This window comes from Jaculus jaculus, chromosome 2, assembly GCF_020740685.1.
Source record: "Jaculus jaculus isolate mJacJac1 chromosome 2, mJacJac1.mat.Y.cur, whole genome shotgun sequence".
NCBI lineage: Eukaryota > Metazoa > Chordata > Mammalia > Rodentia > Dipodidae > Jaculus > Jaculus jaculus.
Window position 1 is genome coordinate 205,999,825 of NC_059103.1, and position 20,005 is coordinate 206,019,829.

The window sequence follows — 20,005 nt, forward strand, 5'->3', positions numbered from 1 at the left end:
AACCCAAGCCACGCCTCTCCCTCTCCTCCACACTTGCTGTCTGAAAGATTTTTCTGGACATTGACATAGTTGCTCCAACTTGCCATTTGGCTGAAACTGTCACTTCCTCCGTGGGCGCCTTCCAGGACCATCCACCAAGGCAGCGCCCCAGATCACTGAAGCCCTGACTGCTGCCTGGTGTCTGGATGATATTCAGCGCAGGCTAGCTGTTCTCCTTAAGGCTTTCTTCATGCCATTTTAGACCACAAGGTTTATGAGCGCAGGGACCTCAAACCGGGGACAGAGAGCAGTGCCCTGTCGCCAGAGAAACACACTCCCTCGTTTTGGAATTCCCTGCAGCGAGCAGACCCCGAGCGAGGGGTTCCGCTTGGCCTTGGCTCACCCAGCAACTTGGGTTTTCCTTTCGCACAAGCCTCGGAGGTGGAGGGTGGGCACCGAACGTAAAACGGCACCCACGGTCCCAGGTTTCCCCCTTCTCATTCCTCCCCCCGCTCGGGGAAGCCCCCCACGCCCACGGCAATCCGCATCATGGTGGGCGGTGGCCCCGGCGGCGATAGGATGCCCCGGGATGCGCAGGGGTCGGGGGGCGGCGGGGAGGGGCGGGGCGCCGCCAGGACCTCCCGCCACGACGGGGCGGGACAATGGGGCCCCACCCCGGCGACGGAGGCCAGGAGGGAGGGAGGGAGGCCGGCTGCGAGCGCCGGCGCTGCGGGGCTGAGGCTGGAGCGTGCGGGCGGGGCGCGGGTGGGAGCGCGGAGGAGGAGGAGAAGGGAGGAGGCGGCGGCGGCGGCGCGTGTGCCAGGCGGGCGGGCGGGAGGGCGGCTGGCACCGGGCTTGTAAATAAACTGCGATGCTGTCTCGGGCTCGCTGGCCCGGGTGCCGCCGCCGCCGCCGCCGCCCGCGAGCGCCGGTGCCAGGCTCCCGCCGCCGCGCGCCCTAGCGCCTCCTCGCCAGCCTCGCGCGCCCTCGCCGGCTGCCCGCCGTCCCCGGCCCGTGCCCCTCGGGGGTCCAGCGGCTGAGTGGCTCGGGATGTGACCTCCTGGCCTCCCACCCCCTACCCGGCCTCCCCTGCCTCCCGGGAGGCCCGCCTTTGCCTGCTTTCGGGGGGGTGGGTGGGGAGCGGCGCGCGGATCATGGCATTGGAGTTCCCGGGCTTGCAGCTGCCGCCGCCGCCGCCGCCGCGTCCACGCACCCCGAGCGCCCCTTCTTCCCCGAGCAGCAGCGGAGGAGGCGAAGCGGCCGGCGGGGACCGGGCAGATGGGGCTCAAGGCGCGCAGGGCGGCGGGGGCGGCCGGAGGCGGCGGCGGCGGGGGCGGCGGAGGCGGCGGAGCTGCTGCTAACCCAGCCGGCGGGGACTCGGCGGCGGTGGCCGGCGACGAGGAGCGGAAAGTGGGGCTGGCTCCGGGGGACGTGGAGCAAGTCACCTTGGCGCTCGGGGCCGGAGCCGACAAAGACGGGACCCTGCTGCTGGAGGGCGGTGGCCGCGACGAGGGGCTGCGGAGGACCCCGCAGGGCATCGGGCTCCTGGCGAAGACCCCCTTGAGCCGCCCAGTCAAGAGGAACAACGCCAAGTACCGGCGCATCCAAACTTTGATCTACGACGCCCTGGAGAGACCGCGGGGCTGGGCGCTGCTCTACCACGCGCTCGTGTGAGTACCGCGGGGCCCGCGCAGGTCCGGGGTTCGGGCCCTGGCCGGCCAGAGCTCAGAAGTGTCTGGGGCTTGACCTCCCAAAGGCTTCGGGGCTGAGTAGGGGCCGCCCTAGCCCCAGTGCATGCTTCGTTACAGGGAGACAGGGAGTCGCTCTTGGACGCCGGGGCTCTAAGGAACCAAAGCGTGGTTCCCGAGCTCGTGTGCAGACTGGACCGGTGTGTGCACGCGCCTAGCACCTTCTGGGGGTGTTGACTGACATGGAAGCGTAACAGATTTGAGGAGATCTCTTTACTTAAGGCGGAGGTTGAGCAGGGTGAAACCGGCCCCTGGGCGCAGTGGCTGCTGGAGGTGGATCCCTTCTCTTAGGATCGCCATTGAGTTTAGATGATTTTTCCTGGATGGGAGTGGTGCGCACATCTCCTCTCTCCTCTCTTTTCTCTCTCTCTCTCTCTCTCTCTCTCTCTCTCTCTCTCTCTCTCTCTCTGTGTGTGTGTGTGTGTGTGTGACATGTGTATGTTTCTGTTCCTTGGTCTGTTTGCTGGTGTTTCTCTAACTGGGGGTGTAGACAGGCCAAAACGCACATCGCTGGTTTCTTGCAGTGAAATGAACGCCAGAGGGGCGGGAGTTGCCAAGCCTAATGTGAAGGGTTAAGGCTTAATGGATCCGGGAGGTGGGGTGCGGGTATTTTGGTTGAAACGCCCTCATGAGGTACGTTCTGATAGTTCCTTGGCCTCACCTGCTGCCCACCCCCTGCTTTGGCCTGGCTAGGGTACAGGGGCACTTGAGAGGCCAAGAGGGAAGTTTGTCCCCAGGGACTCTTCCTTGAGCAAGCGTCTCCATGCTACCCTAGAGGTAAATGCAGGGCCGGGAGGAAGATGGGGTCCCACTGTACTTGAAGCGTAGGCTGGAAAATCCGCCTACTTTGGGGGGCAGGGGCGGGGCGAAGATGCTAAGGGGCACAGTTACCCACCCACCACTGGAATTCTATTAGCTCACCTTCGCTTAGCCGTCCCCGTAGCTGGTTTTAGGCAGCTGTATGGTTGCCAGGGCTTGAGAAGGAAGTTGGCCAGGATCTTGCCCCTGCCCCTCAGTCAGTGGGTTTCCCTCCCTGACCTCCCCCAGTTCACCCAGGACTGACGTGGAGAAGGGTTCAGGGCACCTGGAGCTAGGCTACCTGCCAGTCTCCCGAGATTAGAGGTGCTTTTCCTGATTTGGCCACCAGGTGGGGGGCGTTCACCCCGAACCTCGGCCGTAAGCAACAGGTTTCTTCCACATTATTAAAGCCTGCAGAGGGGTGCCTCCCTGGAAACCGAGGGAGCCCTAGGAGGATGGAGGAAGCATCTTGGCCAGGAGCATGGATTTCCCGAGGGCGAGCCTTTGGCACTGATGTGTTTGCAGGTGTTGGGAGGATTCTGGTTGAAGATGTAGCATGGTGGTTCTTTCATGGTGAAACAGGATTGAAAATGAACTCATCTTTCTCCGTCTCTAGCCTCTGCTTAGTTAAATTGAAGAGAAGAGCATTCTGGGATATGTGGTGGCTGCAAAAGGCGCAACAAGTCCTCTGAGTGCACAGAACACCATCAGACCCCGGCGTTCCTTTGCACATGGGTTTGCACCGTGACCTTGCCCCTGCTCCTTCGCTGTGTGTTCGCGTTTCCTTGAAGCCCCTGATTCCTTTTCTCCTTCTCTTACCACCTTTCCCAGTCAGCATCTGCAGCGCTGTCTTGTGTAGTCTGGGGAGTGAGTAGCTGGGTGAGCTAAGGCCCGTTGTAGACAGAGCACCATTGTTATTTTAGTGCAGAATGACTTCATCACGTACAAGCAGGTTTGAGAATGCCATGTGGGTAACTTCAGTGTCCCAGAGATGGCCTGGGAAAATTTAAGAGAATGAGAAGGGAATGTCCGATACCCCAGCCTGGCACACACACATATATGCAAATTTCACTTGATTCTCACAAGACCCTAATGTGGTAGTAATTATCATTTCCATTATATGGTTACAGACCTGACAGATAGAAGCGACACAGTCATTTGCCATAGATCACACAGTTAACATTTTTGGACCTCACATTCAACCCAGATCCCAGTTTTGACTCTCTCTTCCAATTAGGAGATTTGGGTTATTTTATTAGATATCACTGGGCACCCCTTTGCCCATTGGTAAACAAGGCCTTTGGTCATGCCTCTGTCTTCCTAGTTTAGGTTGGTAAATGATGGGAAACTGGAACTTGGAAGTTAAAGCAGGATCTGAGCAGATCCCAGAGAGCCAGCATTAGGGAAACGTCAGGTTGGATGGTAGAGGCTGGGGCCTGTGGATCCTCATCAATTGAGTGTTTTATAGGGAAAATGCTGGGCTGGGTTTGAACTCCCAATAGTGAGGCAGTGCTTAGTAAGTGGGTGACTTTTGCATCCCCCCTCCTGTTCAGGAGGAGCTCAGTGAAGGAAATGTAGCTGAATGTTCATTGACCATTCAGGATTTCACAAGGCATTGAAATTCAGACTTCAAAGCCTCCATTCTTCTGGGCTGCGCCTAATGGCAGGAGGTGGCAGGATATCAGGCTGACCATGGGCTCACCGTTCAGTGCATTCTCTCTCTTTTAAAATAAACCAGACACAAGGAGAGATGAGGTTTATTTGTTTTTCCCTAAAGATAGAATTCAGGAAACGGGGAGATCAATCACTTCTCCCTCCCTGATTCCTATTCCTTAAAGGCCCACCGCCTACTTTCTCCTGGGTATTGCCCCTCACCTGGCTCAGTTTCAGGAGATAAGTGTCATCTCAAAGAAGTCTGCCTCTGACCCCTGGCCAGATGAGAAGGGGCTCCTGCTCCGCATCTTCACATCCAATAGAATTTTGTACATTGCACTGAACTGATGTGTTTGCTTGTCTGCCCAATGAGCTGAAAACTGCTTGAGAGCCCGGGGCTGGGGGCGGGGGTCCTGTGGCATTCTTTCTCAGCGCACTCAATTCCCAGGAGTCTACAGAGCCCATGGTAGGTACTAAGTAAGCATTTGCTGCGTGGATGCATGAATCCTCTCAGGATTCTGCTTAATCAAGGCTGTGTGGTAACAGCTTTACCGTTGTAGCCAACGTCAGCATTTCAGGGCTTTCATTAGGAGACTAGTTCTTGGGCATATTGGAACATGGTGAGATGGGCAAGGTATGAGTCCATGCTTGACCTCTGGGGAAGCTGATCACAGCCTGCTTCTGGCTGAGAGAGACTGTGATATTATAAACTGACTGGGCTCAGAGTTCACATCTGACTCTTGCCTTAAGTCTCTGCGACTTTGTAGGAGCTAAGCTGGAATGACCTGGAAGATAGGGATGAAAGCACATATCTCAAGGGGGAGGAGGAAGAGGAGGAGGACTTCTGGAGCTTAAAGGCACTCAGTGTTCAGGTGATGTGAATAGGGGTCTTCTGAGAAGTCCTGCACGCTGGCATTGTGACTGTCCTGATGCTGGGGATGACAAGATGCTGGCCTTGTCTTGGCACTGGTGCTAGCTTGGCACTATGCACGCATCCTATTGCCATGGCCATGTCTTTGCAGCCAGCTGAGTATGGTCACTTACCACTTGTCGGCAAACCAAAGGGAGCTGATCGGGAGGGACACCTGCTGAGAGCTTTCTGATTTGGGATGGCTCCAGGGACATCCAGTAGACAAGACCATGTGGTTCGACCCAAGGACTGGCTGGGGGACATAATGTGGGTGCACATTAAGGGTACTGGACAAATGTAAAACACACATGAATTTATTGGCATGCCTTAAATACATTCAATTTGGTTCTCCTTCCTGCCTAGCATATTTAATCGGCCACTGTAGCAGACAGATTCAGGTTGGCTGAGATGAACTTCCAGACCAGGCACAGTTATGGAGGAAGGGATATTTATTGAAGCCTACAGACTCAGGGGAAGACCCATAAATGGCAGAAGAAGCTGGCCTGCCTTTACAGGACCAAGTGGAGAGAGAGAAGTATAAGCCAAAAAGCCAAAAGACATATAGCACACTTCAAGAACTCCAGCTAGGTACACTTTGCATTTCTTTAGGTTGAAATCTGAAACTCACCACCACACCTTAAGATCCACACAGTGACACTGTCTCCAGCCAGGTGGCTGTAGATGTAAGCTACAAACAATAAAACAACTGAATATATTGGGGGCCATCTATTCAAACCACCACCGCCACCTTCTTGAACCATTCATGAAATCCATGCATGCCTCTCTTTGTAATAATTTTATTTTTCTCTCACTTTCTGATCTCTCTGCCTTCCTCCAGGTTCCCTTTTTCATGAAATTCTGAAGCCCTCAGATAGAATGAAGGCGTCAGGTAAGGAATGGATAGTGTAGCAGACAGCTTCCAGTTCACTGAGATGAACTTTCAGACCAGACACAGTTATGGAGGAAAGGATATTTATTGAAGCTTATAGATCCTGGGGAAGTTCCATAATGGCAGAAGAAACTGGCCTGCCTTCACAGGATCAAGGAGAGAGAGAGAGAGAAGCACAAGCCAAAAGCCAAAAGCCACACAGCACACTTCAGGAACTCCAGCTAGGCACACTTTGCATATCTTTAGATTGAAATCTGAAACCCATCATCACACCTTAAGATCCACCCAGTGACACTGCCTCCAGCCATGTGGCTGCAGATGCAAACTACAAACAAATAAAAAACTGAATATATTGGGGGGGGGCATCTATTCAAACCACCACAGATAGCAAAAGCCTCATGGTATCTCATCTCTAGGCAGTCCTACCCTGGGCTCATATCTGGTAGCATTAGTGCTGGCAGGGAGGGTGAGCAGAGCCTCGCCTTAACAAATGAATCTGAAGCTCTGAGAAGTCACATGATTGATCCAGGCTGTTGGGACTACTTGACCACTAGGGCTGGGGGCAAACAGGAGTCATGGCCCTGTGGGGTGCTCTGTCCCCTAGTCATGGCTGTATGGAGTGGAAGAGGACTGAAGTGCTGTGCGCCTTGGTGCCAGCTTTCAAGCTGAAGTTCCCAGGGGAAGCTACTGTGAGTTGTAAGACCATTCTAACTTTTGACGCACTTGGGAACCACCCAGAGAGGAGGTGCTTGAAAGGAAATATGACAGGTTCCGCTGTAAAGCATACGTTATTAAGCTTGCATGTAATGAGACACAATAGCCTCTCCCCTCCTCCTGATGTAATTCAGTGGCTATGCACAGCGTGCCTGTCACGTGTTCTGTGTGAGCCATATGTGATCAAGAGTAAAAACACATCCGAATTAGATACCTGGCTAGGTCTTCTTCCTAGGGTCTGTGTCCTGAGCCAGCCAGCCAAGAAAGCAAGTAGACAGACACCCACCAGTAAAGAAAAGAAAGGGACAACCATTTCAAGTAACAGGCCAAAGAGACCTACCTGATGACCACGTTCAACACTTGATCTGTGACTCCAGGACTGGAAACTAACAGTGGAGGATATTTGGACAGGAATACTTAAGAAATGCGAATACAGCGTTCATATTTGATAGCGTGGTTGCCTCAGAGCTTAATCTCCTGGGCGTGATAATTCTGTTGTGGTTATGTAAGTGAGTATTCATTTTTCTTGTCTCGTTTTGCTCTGTTTTTCAAGGGATGTAGGGTTTACTCATTCCTTGTCATAATGCCTGTAATTCTTGAATAGTTTAGAAAATGTGAGTGTGTGGATGTGTGAGTGTATAACACACACCTGGGGAAAACCAAAGAAAATGTGGCAAAATATTAACAGTGTGAATAATCACCCGATGAAGTCCAGAGAAGAGAAATATACATACATACATACGTGTTACTATTATTTATTTAACTTAAAATATTTAAATAATTAAAGTACTTTAAAAACCCACAAACACACCAAGGCTGCTCATGCATGTTGATGACAGGCATCTTTCTTATCTTTCTCTGCTGGGTCCTGTGTGAACCCAAGAAGAGGTTTTCCTAGCGTCCCAAGTCCTCTGTGGAATCCATGCGAGCAAGCCCCTCTCAGCCTCAGACATTGTCCAGTGACAAATGCTTGGCAGAAACGTGCATCCCGGTGTGCTTCACTGGTTTGTTTCAAGGCTGCTTGAGCCAAGTCCCCTGCAAGGCCTAGACATCTCCAACCTTTTGCCTGGCTGCTGAGGGAGGTGAGCCACAGGGTTGCCTCTGTGGAGACAGACGTAAAACAGCTAAGCCTCAGTTGTCTAGCAGTGCAGCAATAGAATGCCAGTGAGGAACTAAGGGGCGAGGCCTGGTGCTTGATCGTCAGGGCAGGGGGTTGTGCCCTCGCAGGGTATGAGCTCTGTTACACCACATATGCTCACCATCACGGGCTGCCTTGCTGTGGGCCCCAACACTTGGGCCGGTGGCACAAGATGCAGGGAAAAGGTTTGCTTCCCAGTCAGCCTTCAAATGTGGACCAAGTACGGCTTTCACATGCTGTGTTATGCGGTCTGGTTTGGGGTGTCCCAAGCCCCCTTGGGTTTGTCATTATTAGCTGTGCGGAATAGACATCTCCATCATCACACACCCTGTAAAGTGAATGGGATGTCTCAGGACCCACTGCAGAGGCTGGTGCAGGAATCGCAGGAACGGGAGTGAGGGATGTGACAGGGAGAGAGAGGGCAGCATCTGGAGGTACGCGTTTCTAAAAGCTACACAGTTGTGGCCTCGACAGTGATCTGAAATCTCACCCAACAAGACTTGGACTCCTAAGCTCTATCCTCAAGGAAAGCTACCCACTAATAAAAATCTGTGCATCTCTCAGCCTGCCTTCCTCTAAAGCAGCAGCTTCTACCTACGTTCATTCACACAGAGCAGGATCACTCGCAGATGCTTCTCCTTTGGGACCTGGCAGTCCCAAAACCCAGAGCCACCAGACCTTCACCATCTCTTTTGTCCGTGACTCAACAGCACTGTATGGTATTTGTGGGCTTGGCATGGAGGGAGGGACTTGGCAGATTATACAATTAGGGGCTGTCAGAGAGGGGGAAGTGACTGCAAAGGGGAGGGAACAGTCTCAGATAATTAGACCCTTGCCTAAGGTCATACTGCTGCGAAAGACTCTGAGCAGCTCTTCCTCCATGGCCCATCTTCCCTAGTGCTCCTCCGCTGACATCTGGAGGCTGGGAGTGCTTCTGAGGAAGGCTCTTTGCTCTGGTTTTGCAGCTGTCTTGTGATGATAGTAATCAAAGCCCATCCAAGTACCGTCTCACTGGATGGGATCCTTCTCTGTATCTCAGAAAGGCTGGGTGCTTTCCTTGGGGAGTCAGGTGGGAGTGAGGGCCGCAGCTTCCTCTTGACCCTTTCAGGTGGACTGTGCATACATGTGGACGGTACGTGCAGGATGAAGGGTTGCGCATGTATACCTGGGTCCAGCAGGTCCCCAGGTGAAGAGGGGTTCACTTCCTGTTGAAATCCTAGAGCCAACATCCACTTTCCCCGATTTCTCCCCGAGTCGTTGTAGACTCCTGGCCTCCACTGAGTTCCTGTGAGTTAAGGCATTTGACACCGTCATGTTGGTGACGACTTGGGTTGTCCTAAAGTCACTTGTGGGGTTGGCACTGCTCTGTTCCTCCCAAAGAGGCCTGACTTACTGATTTTGCTGCGCCCTTAAATAAGCATTCTGGATAGTTCTGCTGCCGTGTGCCTTGGAACTCAGGGAACACTAGCCCACCCACCAGGAAACCTAGCTTCACATCTGAGTCCTCTGCTGAATTGCTTTGTAGTTTCTAGTAGGTCTCATTTTGCTTCTGGTGACCTCGGTCTTCTCATCTGAAACAAGGACACAGTGTCCTCTGCCTTCGGGGTTGCTGTCAACGCTGATGGAAGGGGTGGGGCTGCTGCTCCGGGGAGTCCTGTGCCGCCTGCCCTGGGCATTGAGCGGTGTCCCCAGAACGCCGCCAGCGTCAAAGCCCGACGAGAATGCTTTCTTTGGCATAGTTTGTCTTGTTTTCATTTTTTCTCCTTCAGAGTCAGTGTAGACTCCCTGCCCCAGTGACTTCCACCTATAATTTTTTCTTAGACTGCATGTGTATGTGTGTGTGCATGTTTATGTGTATGGGTACCCATGCGTTTGTGAGTGCGTGTACACATAGGTGTGGAGGCTAAAGAGCAACATTGGACATCTTCCTCAGTGCTATTCTGCCTTATGATTTTTTTTAAAAAAAAAACAGCTGTTTTTATTTATTTGTGTGTGTGTGTGTGTGTGTGAGAGAGAGAGAGAGAGAGAGAGAGAGAGAGAGAGAAGGAGGGAGAGAGAGAGACAGAGAGGCAGAGAGAGAGAGAGAGAGAGAGAGAGAGAGAATGAATGAATGAATGAATGAATGAATGAATATGGGCATGCCAGGACCTGCAGCCACTGCAAAAAAAAAAAAAAATCCAGATGTATGTACTACCATGTGCATCTGTCTTATGTGTGGGTTCTGGGGAATTGAACCTGGGTCCTTAGTCTTTTTAGGCAAATGCCTTAAGCTGCTAAGCCATGCCTCCAGCCCCTGCCTTATTTTTTGTGACTGAGTTTCTCAGTGAACTTGAGAACTTTTGGCTAGACGAGCTAGTCAGCGAGTCCAGAGATCCTTCTGTCTCTGAGTCCCCAGCACTGGGATTATAGACTTGCACCACCCATGAGATTTTAGTACTAGGAGCACACAGTATGTGTATTCATATGTTTCTAGCCTTGATATATAAAGAGTGAGAATGTCTTCACCATACTCTTTCCCCTAAGAATCAACCGTAAGGATGTATGAGTTAGGAGGTGATTTCAAGAAACTTTTGAAAAATAAATATTAATGGTTTATGAAGTCCCACTCTCAGGCTCTTATATTGAAGGGTTGGCACGGGTGGAAGCTTTAGCTGGAAGAGGAGAGTATCTGGAGGGAGGTCACTAGGGGAAGGCCTTTGAGGGATGGAACTTGCCACCATTCCCTTTCTCTGTTTCTGTCTGACTCCTGGCTACTCTGAGGTGAGCAGACTCCTACATCATCCACTTCCACGGCTGTGACTCAGGCCCGAAGCAATGACCTTGGGTTGCAACCCCCCGAAACAGGGAGCCAAAATAAACCTTGCCTTCTTTTGCATTGCTTGTCTTCAGGATTTATCACAGCAATAAAAGCATGACTAATATAGCAAATAAATCTGAGAAAAGCAAGAGAAATGAGACTGGATGGAGGAAGCACAGGCAAGGTATGCTTTATCAAGCTGGTTCCCCGAGGGCACCTGAGGCTCAGTCCTCCTACTGCGACCCTGCACGGGCCTCATGGATCAGCCCAGGATGCTCTGTGAGCTCTGTACTTGCTGGCTCGAGACTGCCCCCAGGGGGAGGATAAATCCCTTGATCAAGGAGAGTTCCAAGGAGATGGGCCAGTAAGCAAAATACTCACTGCACAAGCATGAGGACCTGAGGTCAGATTTCCAGCCCCTAAGTAAAAGGTGGGCATAATGATGCCACCTGTAATCCATGTGTTAGGAAGCAGGATCCCTGGCCAGTGAGGTGTGGGTTCATTGAGAGACGCTGACTCAAAAAATAAGGTGCATGGGCTGGAGAGATGGCTTAGTGGTCAAGTGCTTGCCTGTGAAGCCTAAGGACCCCGGTTTGAGGCTTGATTTCCCAGGACCCACGTTAGCCAGATGCACAAGGGGGCACATGCGTCTGGAGTTCGTTTGCAGTGGCTGGAAACACTGGTGCACCCATTCTCTCTCTCTCTCTCTCTCTGTTACTCTCAAATAAGATAATAAAAATGAACAACAACAACAAAAAGGTTCAGAGTGATTGAAGTTGATACCTGGCTTTCACATACATACACATACAAGTGAATGTTCACTAAACACACATATGTGCACCCACACTCATACGAACATATGCATAACAGGTGCAAATGGTGTTTATTTGTCGAAGGCTCCTTGTGGCACTTGTTAGAACTGGGTTCTGAGGAAGAGTACAAAGAAGGGGCCTGGCCACACATCTTCTTTCTGTTCTCTGTGTGTGTGTGTGTATGTGCGTACGTGTGTGTAGCAGACAGCTTCAAGTTCGCTGAGATGAACTTCCAGACCAGGCTCAGTTATGGACGAAGGGATTTATTGAAGCTCACAGATCCAGTTATTTATTTTATTTATTTACACAGCACGTGGTATGTATGGGCCTGGAGACATGGCTTAGTGGATAGGCCCTTGCCTATGAAGCCTAAGGACCCTGGTTTGACCCTCGATTCCCCAGGACCCACATTAGCCAGATGCACAAGGGGGTGCATGCATCTGGAGTTCGTTTGCAGTGGCTGGAGGCCCTGGCACGCCCATTCTCTCTTTCTCTGTCTCTGACTCTCTGCCTCTTTCTGTCTGTCTGTCGCTCTCAAATAAATAAATAAAAATAAACAAAAAAAAATTGAGAGCGACAGAGAAGGAAGGGGGTGGAGAGGGAAAGAGGGAGAGAGAGAGAGAAAGAGAGAGAAAGGGCACACCAGGGCCTCCAGCCACTGCGAACAAACTCCTGATGCATGCGCCACTTTGTGCATCTGGCTTATGTGGGTCCTGGGGAATCGAGCCTTGAACGGGGGTTCTTAGTAAGCTTCATAGGCAAGCACTTAACAACTAAGCCATCTCTCCAGCCCAGAGCTGCTATTTTTTGATGAGGCCAGCTGACCAGTGAGCTGTAGTGATCTTCCTGCCTCTGTTCCCTCAACCCTCCTCAGAGCTGAGTCATAGGCATGAGTGGCCATGCCAGACATTTTAACTGGGTCCTGTGGATCAAACTCAACTCCTTGCGCTTGTACAGCCAACACTCTTGTCCCTTGAGCCATCTTGTCAGCCCCCGATTATTTATTATTGGTAATGCAATTGTGTAGTTCTGCGTGAACTCTGTAAATGACAATATTGTGCCGTATACTGATGCTGACTTGGGGTTCAGTTGCAGCTCATCATCAGTATTGCTGAACTGCCTCAGAGAAGGTTTTCATTCACAAGAAAACAGGTGTCATGTGGATGAGGCAGCAACTGTCCTTCCCCCATCTTCTCATGCACAGTCAACGTTGGCTGCCTTGCTTATTTCCAATCCAAGGCTGATTCATTATCAAAAAAGGAAAGGGGCTAAAATTGATGCCAGAGGAAAAGTAGAATCATGAACCCAAAGCTGGGAAGACCTTGGCTTGAGCTATTTCACAGGTGGAAGATGTGGGTTTCAGCTCAGTCTTGTTTTGTGGGGATTCTTACATCTGAGAAGGCTTGCCTTCTCCTCTGCCCAGAGCCTGGTGCCATGCCACACACCAGGTTCCCAGTCATGCTCTGAAATAGACTGAGCGCAGCACCCCAGAGGCGCACAGCCTCGGTGACGGAATTCACGGTACAGATGAGAGCTGACTTTGAGAGCGAGCATGTCTGCAGGATAATGGTGATGTAGACGGGCTCATAAGGTGCAAAATCTTACATGAGCTTACATTAGGTGTTGGGATGAAAAGCTATCATTTCCCCATCCTTTTCTAAGTCTGCTAAGATTTGGGGGAATAAAAGCAATGTTGAAGTCTAAATTACTTCTACCCCAAGTTTATTCTATGAGTAAATCTCTGCTAGAATTGACATATATCAGTAGATTAAAGGGGATTTTCAGTGAGGGGGAAAGAGAGGTTTATAAAGAAAAGGTTGTATGCCAAGTAAGCCTCGTGTGTAGACCACACAACTTCCAGTTGGCTAGGACCGTGTTTATACAGTTCACTTAACTTCTCACCAGGTTGTTTATTCTGCTTACTTGTAGAAAAGGGAAAGATGGATCTTGACGGTGTTAGTGGTGCTTGAATTACTAACTCTCTTCAATGAATTGTAATTTTTTAATCTTATAGAACAGTGAATGTTGTAGTATCCATATATCTTTCTTCATTTTGGCTGCCAGGATCGTGGCTCTATTAGAGTAACAACCTTAGAGACTTTTCTTCTAGGTTCTTTCTGCCTCTAGACTTTTTTCCCTCTCCTTATATCTTCTTGGCTGCCACTCTTTCCCTCTTTTGTTGAGAACTTTACTGTATGAAAATATTGCATATTGGTCATATTCCCACTGGATTTCCTCTCCCCCCTCCAATTTCACTGAGCGCCCTTCTCAGTGGGGTTTTTAGTATTCACTGTGGAGTCACGAATACACCAGTCAGTCTCTGTGGGTGGAGGTGGGGACAATGTTGGCATGTCTCATCCCAGTGTTCTTTGTTGCTTGACTCTCCTTTTCTGTCACACTCACCATTGTATTTTAGGACTTTCCCTCGTGACTCAGTCCTCTACAGGATCAGCTATTCTGTACAAGTGCAGAACCTGGTACATAACAGGAGCCCAGTTAACCCAGATAATTCCGGGAGTGGGTACTGAGGGCTGCCATGCTGACTAGCATTGTGAATCCTACCAACTTAACATAGCTTACTTCATAGATGTAAATAAGCCATGGGCCGAGCTAAACCTTCCCTCCTTCATTCCCTCCCTCCCTCTCTCCATCCCTCTGTTTTTCTTTCTTGTTTGATGTAGTCTGGAATGGCTTTGAACTTACTGTGTAGCTCAGGATGACCTTGAACATCTGATCCTCCAGGTTTTAACCCCCTGAGTACTAAATTATTGGCATGTGCCCTCAGGAACACATTATGGGATGCTCAAGATCAAACTCAGAATTTCCTGCAGGCTACTAACTGAAATTCATTCCCAGCTTCAAGCACAAGAATTCCAGATAGCAAAAATGTCATGATACCTAAAGGCTATGTCTCCTACCTTTCTTTTCATTGAATTTACTTGTTGCTTTTAGAGAGAAAGAGGGAGAGAGACAGGGTGGGAGAGAAAGAGAGAGATAATATATATTGGCATGCCAGGGTTTCTGGCCACTGCAGACAAACTCCAGACACATGCACCACCATGTACGTCTGATTTACTTGAGTACTGGGGAATTGAACCTGGGTCCTTAGGCTTCACAGGCATGCCCCTTAAACCACTAAGCCATCTCTCCAGCCCTCTTGCTTTTCTTGAATACTACAATTGTGTGAATTGAATGAGGCATAAATCCTCACATGTGTCCCTGTTTATATGTGTTCTCATATGAGTGTTCATAGAAGAGTACAAAAATACTCTTCATGATGGAGATACTGCTTAGTGGTTAAGGAGCTTGCCTGTGAAGGCTAAGAAACCAGGTTTGGTTTTCCAGTACCCACATAAACCAGATGCACAAGGTGACACATGCATCTGGAGTTCATTCACAGTGGTTAGAGGTCCTGGTGTACCCATTCTCTCTCTTTCTCTCCAAATAAATAAAATAAAATAAATAAATAAAATGAACAAATAAAAATAAGCTAAAAATTGAAAAAAAAATTCATCAATTTGGGGGCAATTACCATCAGAGGACTAATTTTTCTAATTTTTTATTGATTTTTTTTCCCCCAGGTTCCTAGGTGTGCCATGTAACCCAAGAACATTTAATCATTGTGACAGTACCATCAGATGTGTATAAAACTTTTTTCAACGGGATACCAAGCTTCAAAAGGGCTGTCTCACTTTCTCAGGTTTACAGTGGCAAGCTGGACATTGGTTGCAGATACTCTGAATGCATTTGCAGGGGTTGGTCAGTGACTATCTGTTCTCACACAGATAGTCACTACCTGCTGATTTCGTGAGTTGTTTTGTGATTGAAATATAATTTACACGCCATAAGACTTTGCTCTTTACAAGTGTTCCATTTGGTGATTGTTGGCATATGTGCAAGGTCATGAAATACCTAGCTGTCTGTACAGTTCTCACTTGATGCTGCTAGTCAGAACTGAAGTGATGGCATTGCACACAGTCCTTAGGGGTTTCTCTTGAGTGACAATAGTTAGTGGGTAAAAGACACTGAAAAGAATTAAGACTGAAGGGCAGAGGAATTCTTTTAAAACCTGTCTGGCACTGAATATCTCAAACACATAGAGATCTCAGCATTCAACACCATGAAAACCAACTCAATTGTTGGGGGAATTACTTGTTTGTTTTTGTGTGTGCATGGATGTGTATGCATGTGTATGTGGCTGTGTATGTATGCGGAAGCCAGAGGTTGATATTAGGTGTCTTCCTTAATTGCTAGCCTGTTTATTTTACCGAGCCAGGGTCTCTCACTTGAACCCAGAGCTCGCCAATTCAGCTAGTCTAGCTAGCCAGCGTGGCCTAAGGATCTCGTGTGTCTGCCTTCTGAACTGGAATTATAGATGGGATGCCACACCCGCTTGACATTTATGTGAACACTGGAATCAAAACACTGGTGCTCACACTTGCACAGCCAGCACTTTACCAAATGAGCCATTTTCCCAGCCCTGAAGGAGATATTTGTAAAACAGATCTGGTATAGACTGAAAATGCAAAGCATTCTTGAAATTCAAGAAAAAAAAAAACTATTAAAATAGACAAAATATATGACTAGGTGTCATATATTTTTGGCCAGAGGCATGTGAACTGGTGTTGAGCCCCACTTCCTTAGAAGATTGTAAACGAAGATGGTGGAATGGGTGTGGCTGTGATCCCTAAGACCGTAGCCACTGTCGAGAGAGATGTGGAATAACAGGAACTCAAACACTGTTGCTGGGAATTTAAAATGATACACACTACAGAAGCCTATTTCTTTTCTTTTTTTTTTTCACATTACATCTTTTAATTAGCTGACAGAGAAGTAGGTTTCTATATGGCTTATTCATAATGTCCTTAGTTTTGTGGGACCCTTTCCCAATCCCATCATCTCCCTCTTCTGATCCCTCTTAGACCTTTCCACTTCCTATATTCCTTTTTTTTTAAGTTATGGACATACTCAGTATCTAAACAGCACATGTTGGTACCATCCTTTCCCTCATCCCTGCTACCCCCCTCCAAAGGGACCATCCTCACTGGGGATGCCGGTTATCCCTTGGGGATTGTGGGTAATGAATTGTGGGGGTAGCCATCACTTATGGGGAAGAGGCAATATCTCAGTGCATAATTTCCCAATGTGTGGCTCTAACAATCTTTCTGCCCCCTCTTCCACAAAATTACCTGAGCCATGTTGGGTTCGTTTCAGGTCTACTTTAGTGGTGGGCTCTTAGGAGTCTCTGTATCTCTGGTTTGGTAGGAGTTGAGTGTCTTCTGTGTCTCTCTCCTTCACCCTTGTGCTGGTACCAGGTTCACCAAGAAATCAGCACTCTTGCTCATTTCCCCAACTACACTATGATTTTAGCTGGGGCCCTGGTGAGGTGTGATGGGCCATTTCTCTCCTCAGGTCCTGCTTCCATCTGAAAAATGGAGAATGAGATCAGCACAGGTTAAATGGGATATCCATCGTTAGTTTAGAGACAATTTAATGGGTGTAGGCCCTCTTGTAGCTCAAGATTGGTAGATGCTTGATATTGGAGAGTGAACTTGGTATCTGGATATGATTCTGACTTATTTCCCAGTTCTAGATATGGTTTCCTTTCCACTGAGTGGATCTGTTAGCCGATCGAGGAGCAGTTGGTTATCCACCATGGCTGTGTGCCACTTGTTTTTGCACTTGTGCGAGCATCACATCAGGTTGTTTGCAGAAGCTTATTTCTCACAATGTCAAAAACATTGTCTCTATGGTGTTCAGAGCAGTCAAGGAAATGGTGGTGTTGGTGGAGCTGGGCTAACTTTCTCACTGTTGTATAGTGTATAGAAAAGCAAGAGGCATCTGTAATATCAGTATTCTAATGGGTTAAAGTTGAAGATAGTGTTCAGTAATTTTGCTTCTTATCGTATACCCAACTCACCTGAAATCTTATGTACACACTGAAACAAAGTTTCCTGCAAGTGTTTAGGGTAGTTTTATTTATAATAAACAAAAAGGATACAGCCATCAGCTCCATAAATAGGTGCGTGTTTAAACTATTGTATATATGGAGTGTTGTTTGGTAATAAACAGATATGAGCTACAAAGCTATGAATGAACTTTGCATGTGTATTATTAAGTGACAGAGGCTAGTCTGGAAAGACTATATACCCTATGGTTTCCAACATATGGCATTGTGGGAAATGTGAAACTATAGATACAGCAAAAAGACTAATGATTGCCAGAGGAAGATGGAGTGGGGAAGAAAGTGAATGAATGAGGCACAGGTGGCATTTTGGCAGGGACGTAATTCTGCACACTTTGCAATGTTGGGTACATGATTTACTGCATTTGTGTAAGTTCGTAGAACGGTCAGGCCCAAAGAGGAACAGCAAAAACAAAGATTGTGCTGTAGGTCTGGGCAACTTTATTACTATTGAAGAAAGACTTGATGGCAAAGCAAGAGGAGTCCAGCAGATCTGTGTTGTAATGGATTAGAGTTGGAAATATGCATGAAAAATTGCATTAAGTTTAATATCAACATAGGTGATTTTATATAAATAACACTTGGAAATATGTGTCCTAGCCTGGGCTAGGATGCACGCATGCACTTCCTTGCACTGTGAGACCATGTAAATCGAGTCCTTGTAAACAGTGAGCACAGCGAGCAGGTCTAGGGGTATACCACCATTGTGCCATGGAAGGCAGTGGGGTCCTTGAAGAAGTGACTAATGCTGAGGCATGGGCAGGAAGTATATATGAAGAAATGACCAATTCTAAGACAAAGGTATAAGGAACACAGACCAGCCAAGGCCATCTTGTAATGCCAGAAAAGAAGAAACTGCTTAAAAAATAAAATCCCAGTGTTGGGAATGTGCCAGAGGGACACAAGAGCCAAGAGAAAGTACTCCTATGGCCTAAGCTGGGCGATCTAGAGACAACGCAGTGTTGGAGCATAACCACAGCATGAAATAAGGACCCATGAGTCACACCAGCATGGGAGCCTGACCACAGTATAAAATAAGAGCCCACAAGTCCATACCAGCATAAATAAATGATTAAGTGGATAGGCAGGAGTGGGAGGCAACATGCATTCCTGTGAAGAGAAACTTCATGTCTCTATTTAGTCTCTGCCCTCAGGCATGATGTGCATGGCTTCACTGTGACTTGCTTCCAAACAGACAAGAGGTGTTGTGGTTTGAGTGAAAATGTCCCCATAGCCTCATGTACTCAAACACTTGTTTCCACCAGTGGCACCATTTGGGAAGGTTAAGGAAACTTCAAGAGGTGAAACATTACTGGAAAAAGTGGGTTGCTGAGGGGAACCACTTGGTTTTATAGCCTGGCCCTCACTTCCTGTTTGCCCTTTGCTTCCCGACTGCAGTGTGAGGGGCTGTGTTCCTGCTTCTTCCACCATGCCCCCCCCCCTGCTATGATGGGATCTATGCTTCTGAAATTAAGCTCAGTTTAACCCTCTCCTTCCTCAAGTTATTTCAGAAGAATAACTTTCTAGGGGACCAAAGTTACCTTGAACCAGGTGATTGATCCAGGATAGCATAAACTGCTAGTAATATTGCTAACATATTCCCTTGGCTTAATGTAACAAAGCGACAATTTTCTCTATTTTTTCTCCCCCAAATCACACAGTCTCAGTTTCATTATAAGTGTGTGTGTGTGTGTGTGTGTGTATGTGTGTGTGTGTGTGTGGCAAATTACCACAAAGAAACATTCCTCAAAATACCTGATCCATGTTCCCACAATCTAGACAAAAAATGACTGAGAGAGACCAGAGCGAAACCTCGGGAGATAAAATACCCCTCATGTCAGTGTGAAGGAGACAGACCTTGGATACTCAATACCTACCAAAGTAGAGATCCATAGGCTCCTGCAAGCTCATCACTGAAGTAGACTTAAAATGTACCAACATGGCCCAGGGGGTGGAAAGATTGTTAGAGCCACAAGTTGGGACATTATGCCCAGAGGCAGTGCCTAATAACCGACTGCTGCTCCCACAATGCATAACCCACAATCCCCACGACGGTAACTCTGTGACCCCAATGAGGAGGGCTCCCTTCAGAAAGGGGGCAGGGATGAGGTAAAGGAAGGTATCAACCATACTAAGTATGTCCATACTTAATTTTTAAAAATGAGTGAGAGACTGTCATAGCCAAAAGATGCCTCCAGAAATGTGACAAGTGAATGAAAAATGGTTTCCTATAAAGGATCCTGGGAAAAAGAGAGGGAATTAGATAAACTAAAACAATACCATAAGATGAATAAATATTGATCCATTCATTATAAAACATGTACCTTATTAGCTAAAGATGTTAGCAACAGGGGTCATGGTACAGGTTGTATGAGAACTCTCTGTGCTGTGCTCTCATTGTTTTTGTAAATCAAAAAATGTGAGATGTAAACAGTAAGGAGAAAAGGTGTACACAAGGGAGGGTATGGAAATGAGAGAACTCGAGGGGAAGAGAATCAGCTAAAACATTGAATTCTAAAATGCCACGATGATACCTAAAACTGCAATTAAAAAAAAATACAAAACAACCAAATAAAAGTGGTTCTAACAGGGCTGAGGCAGA

At 48.3% G+C, this 20,005-nt stretch overlaps 1 protein-coding gene across 1 annotated transcript in view; it reads left to right on the plus strand.

Annotated features, from left to right (window-relative positions):
- Positions 1-1,257: 1,257 nt before the first annotated feature.
- Kcnq3 (potassium voltage-gated channel subfamily Q member 3) overlaps positions 1,258-20,005 on the plus strand; it is a 360,138-nt gene continuing 341,390 nt past the window's right edge. The window contains exon 1 of the mRNA XM_045143089.1: positions 1,258-1,649. Coding sequence (XP_044999024.1) covers positions 1,258-1,649 — 392 coding nt within the window. The remainder of the gene's footprint in view (positions 1,650-20,005) is intronic.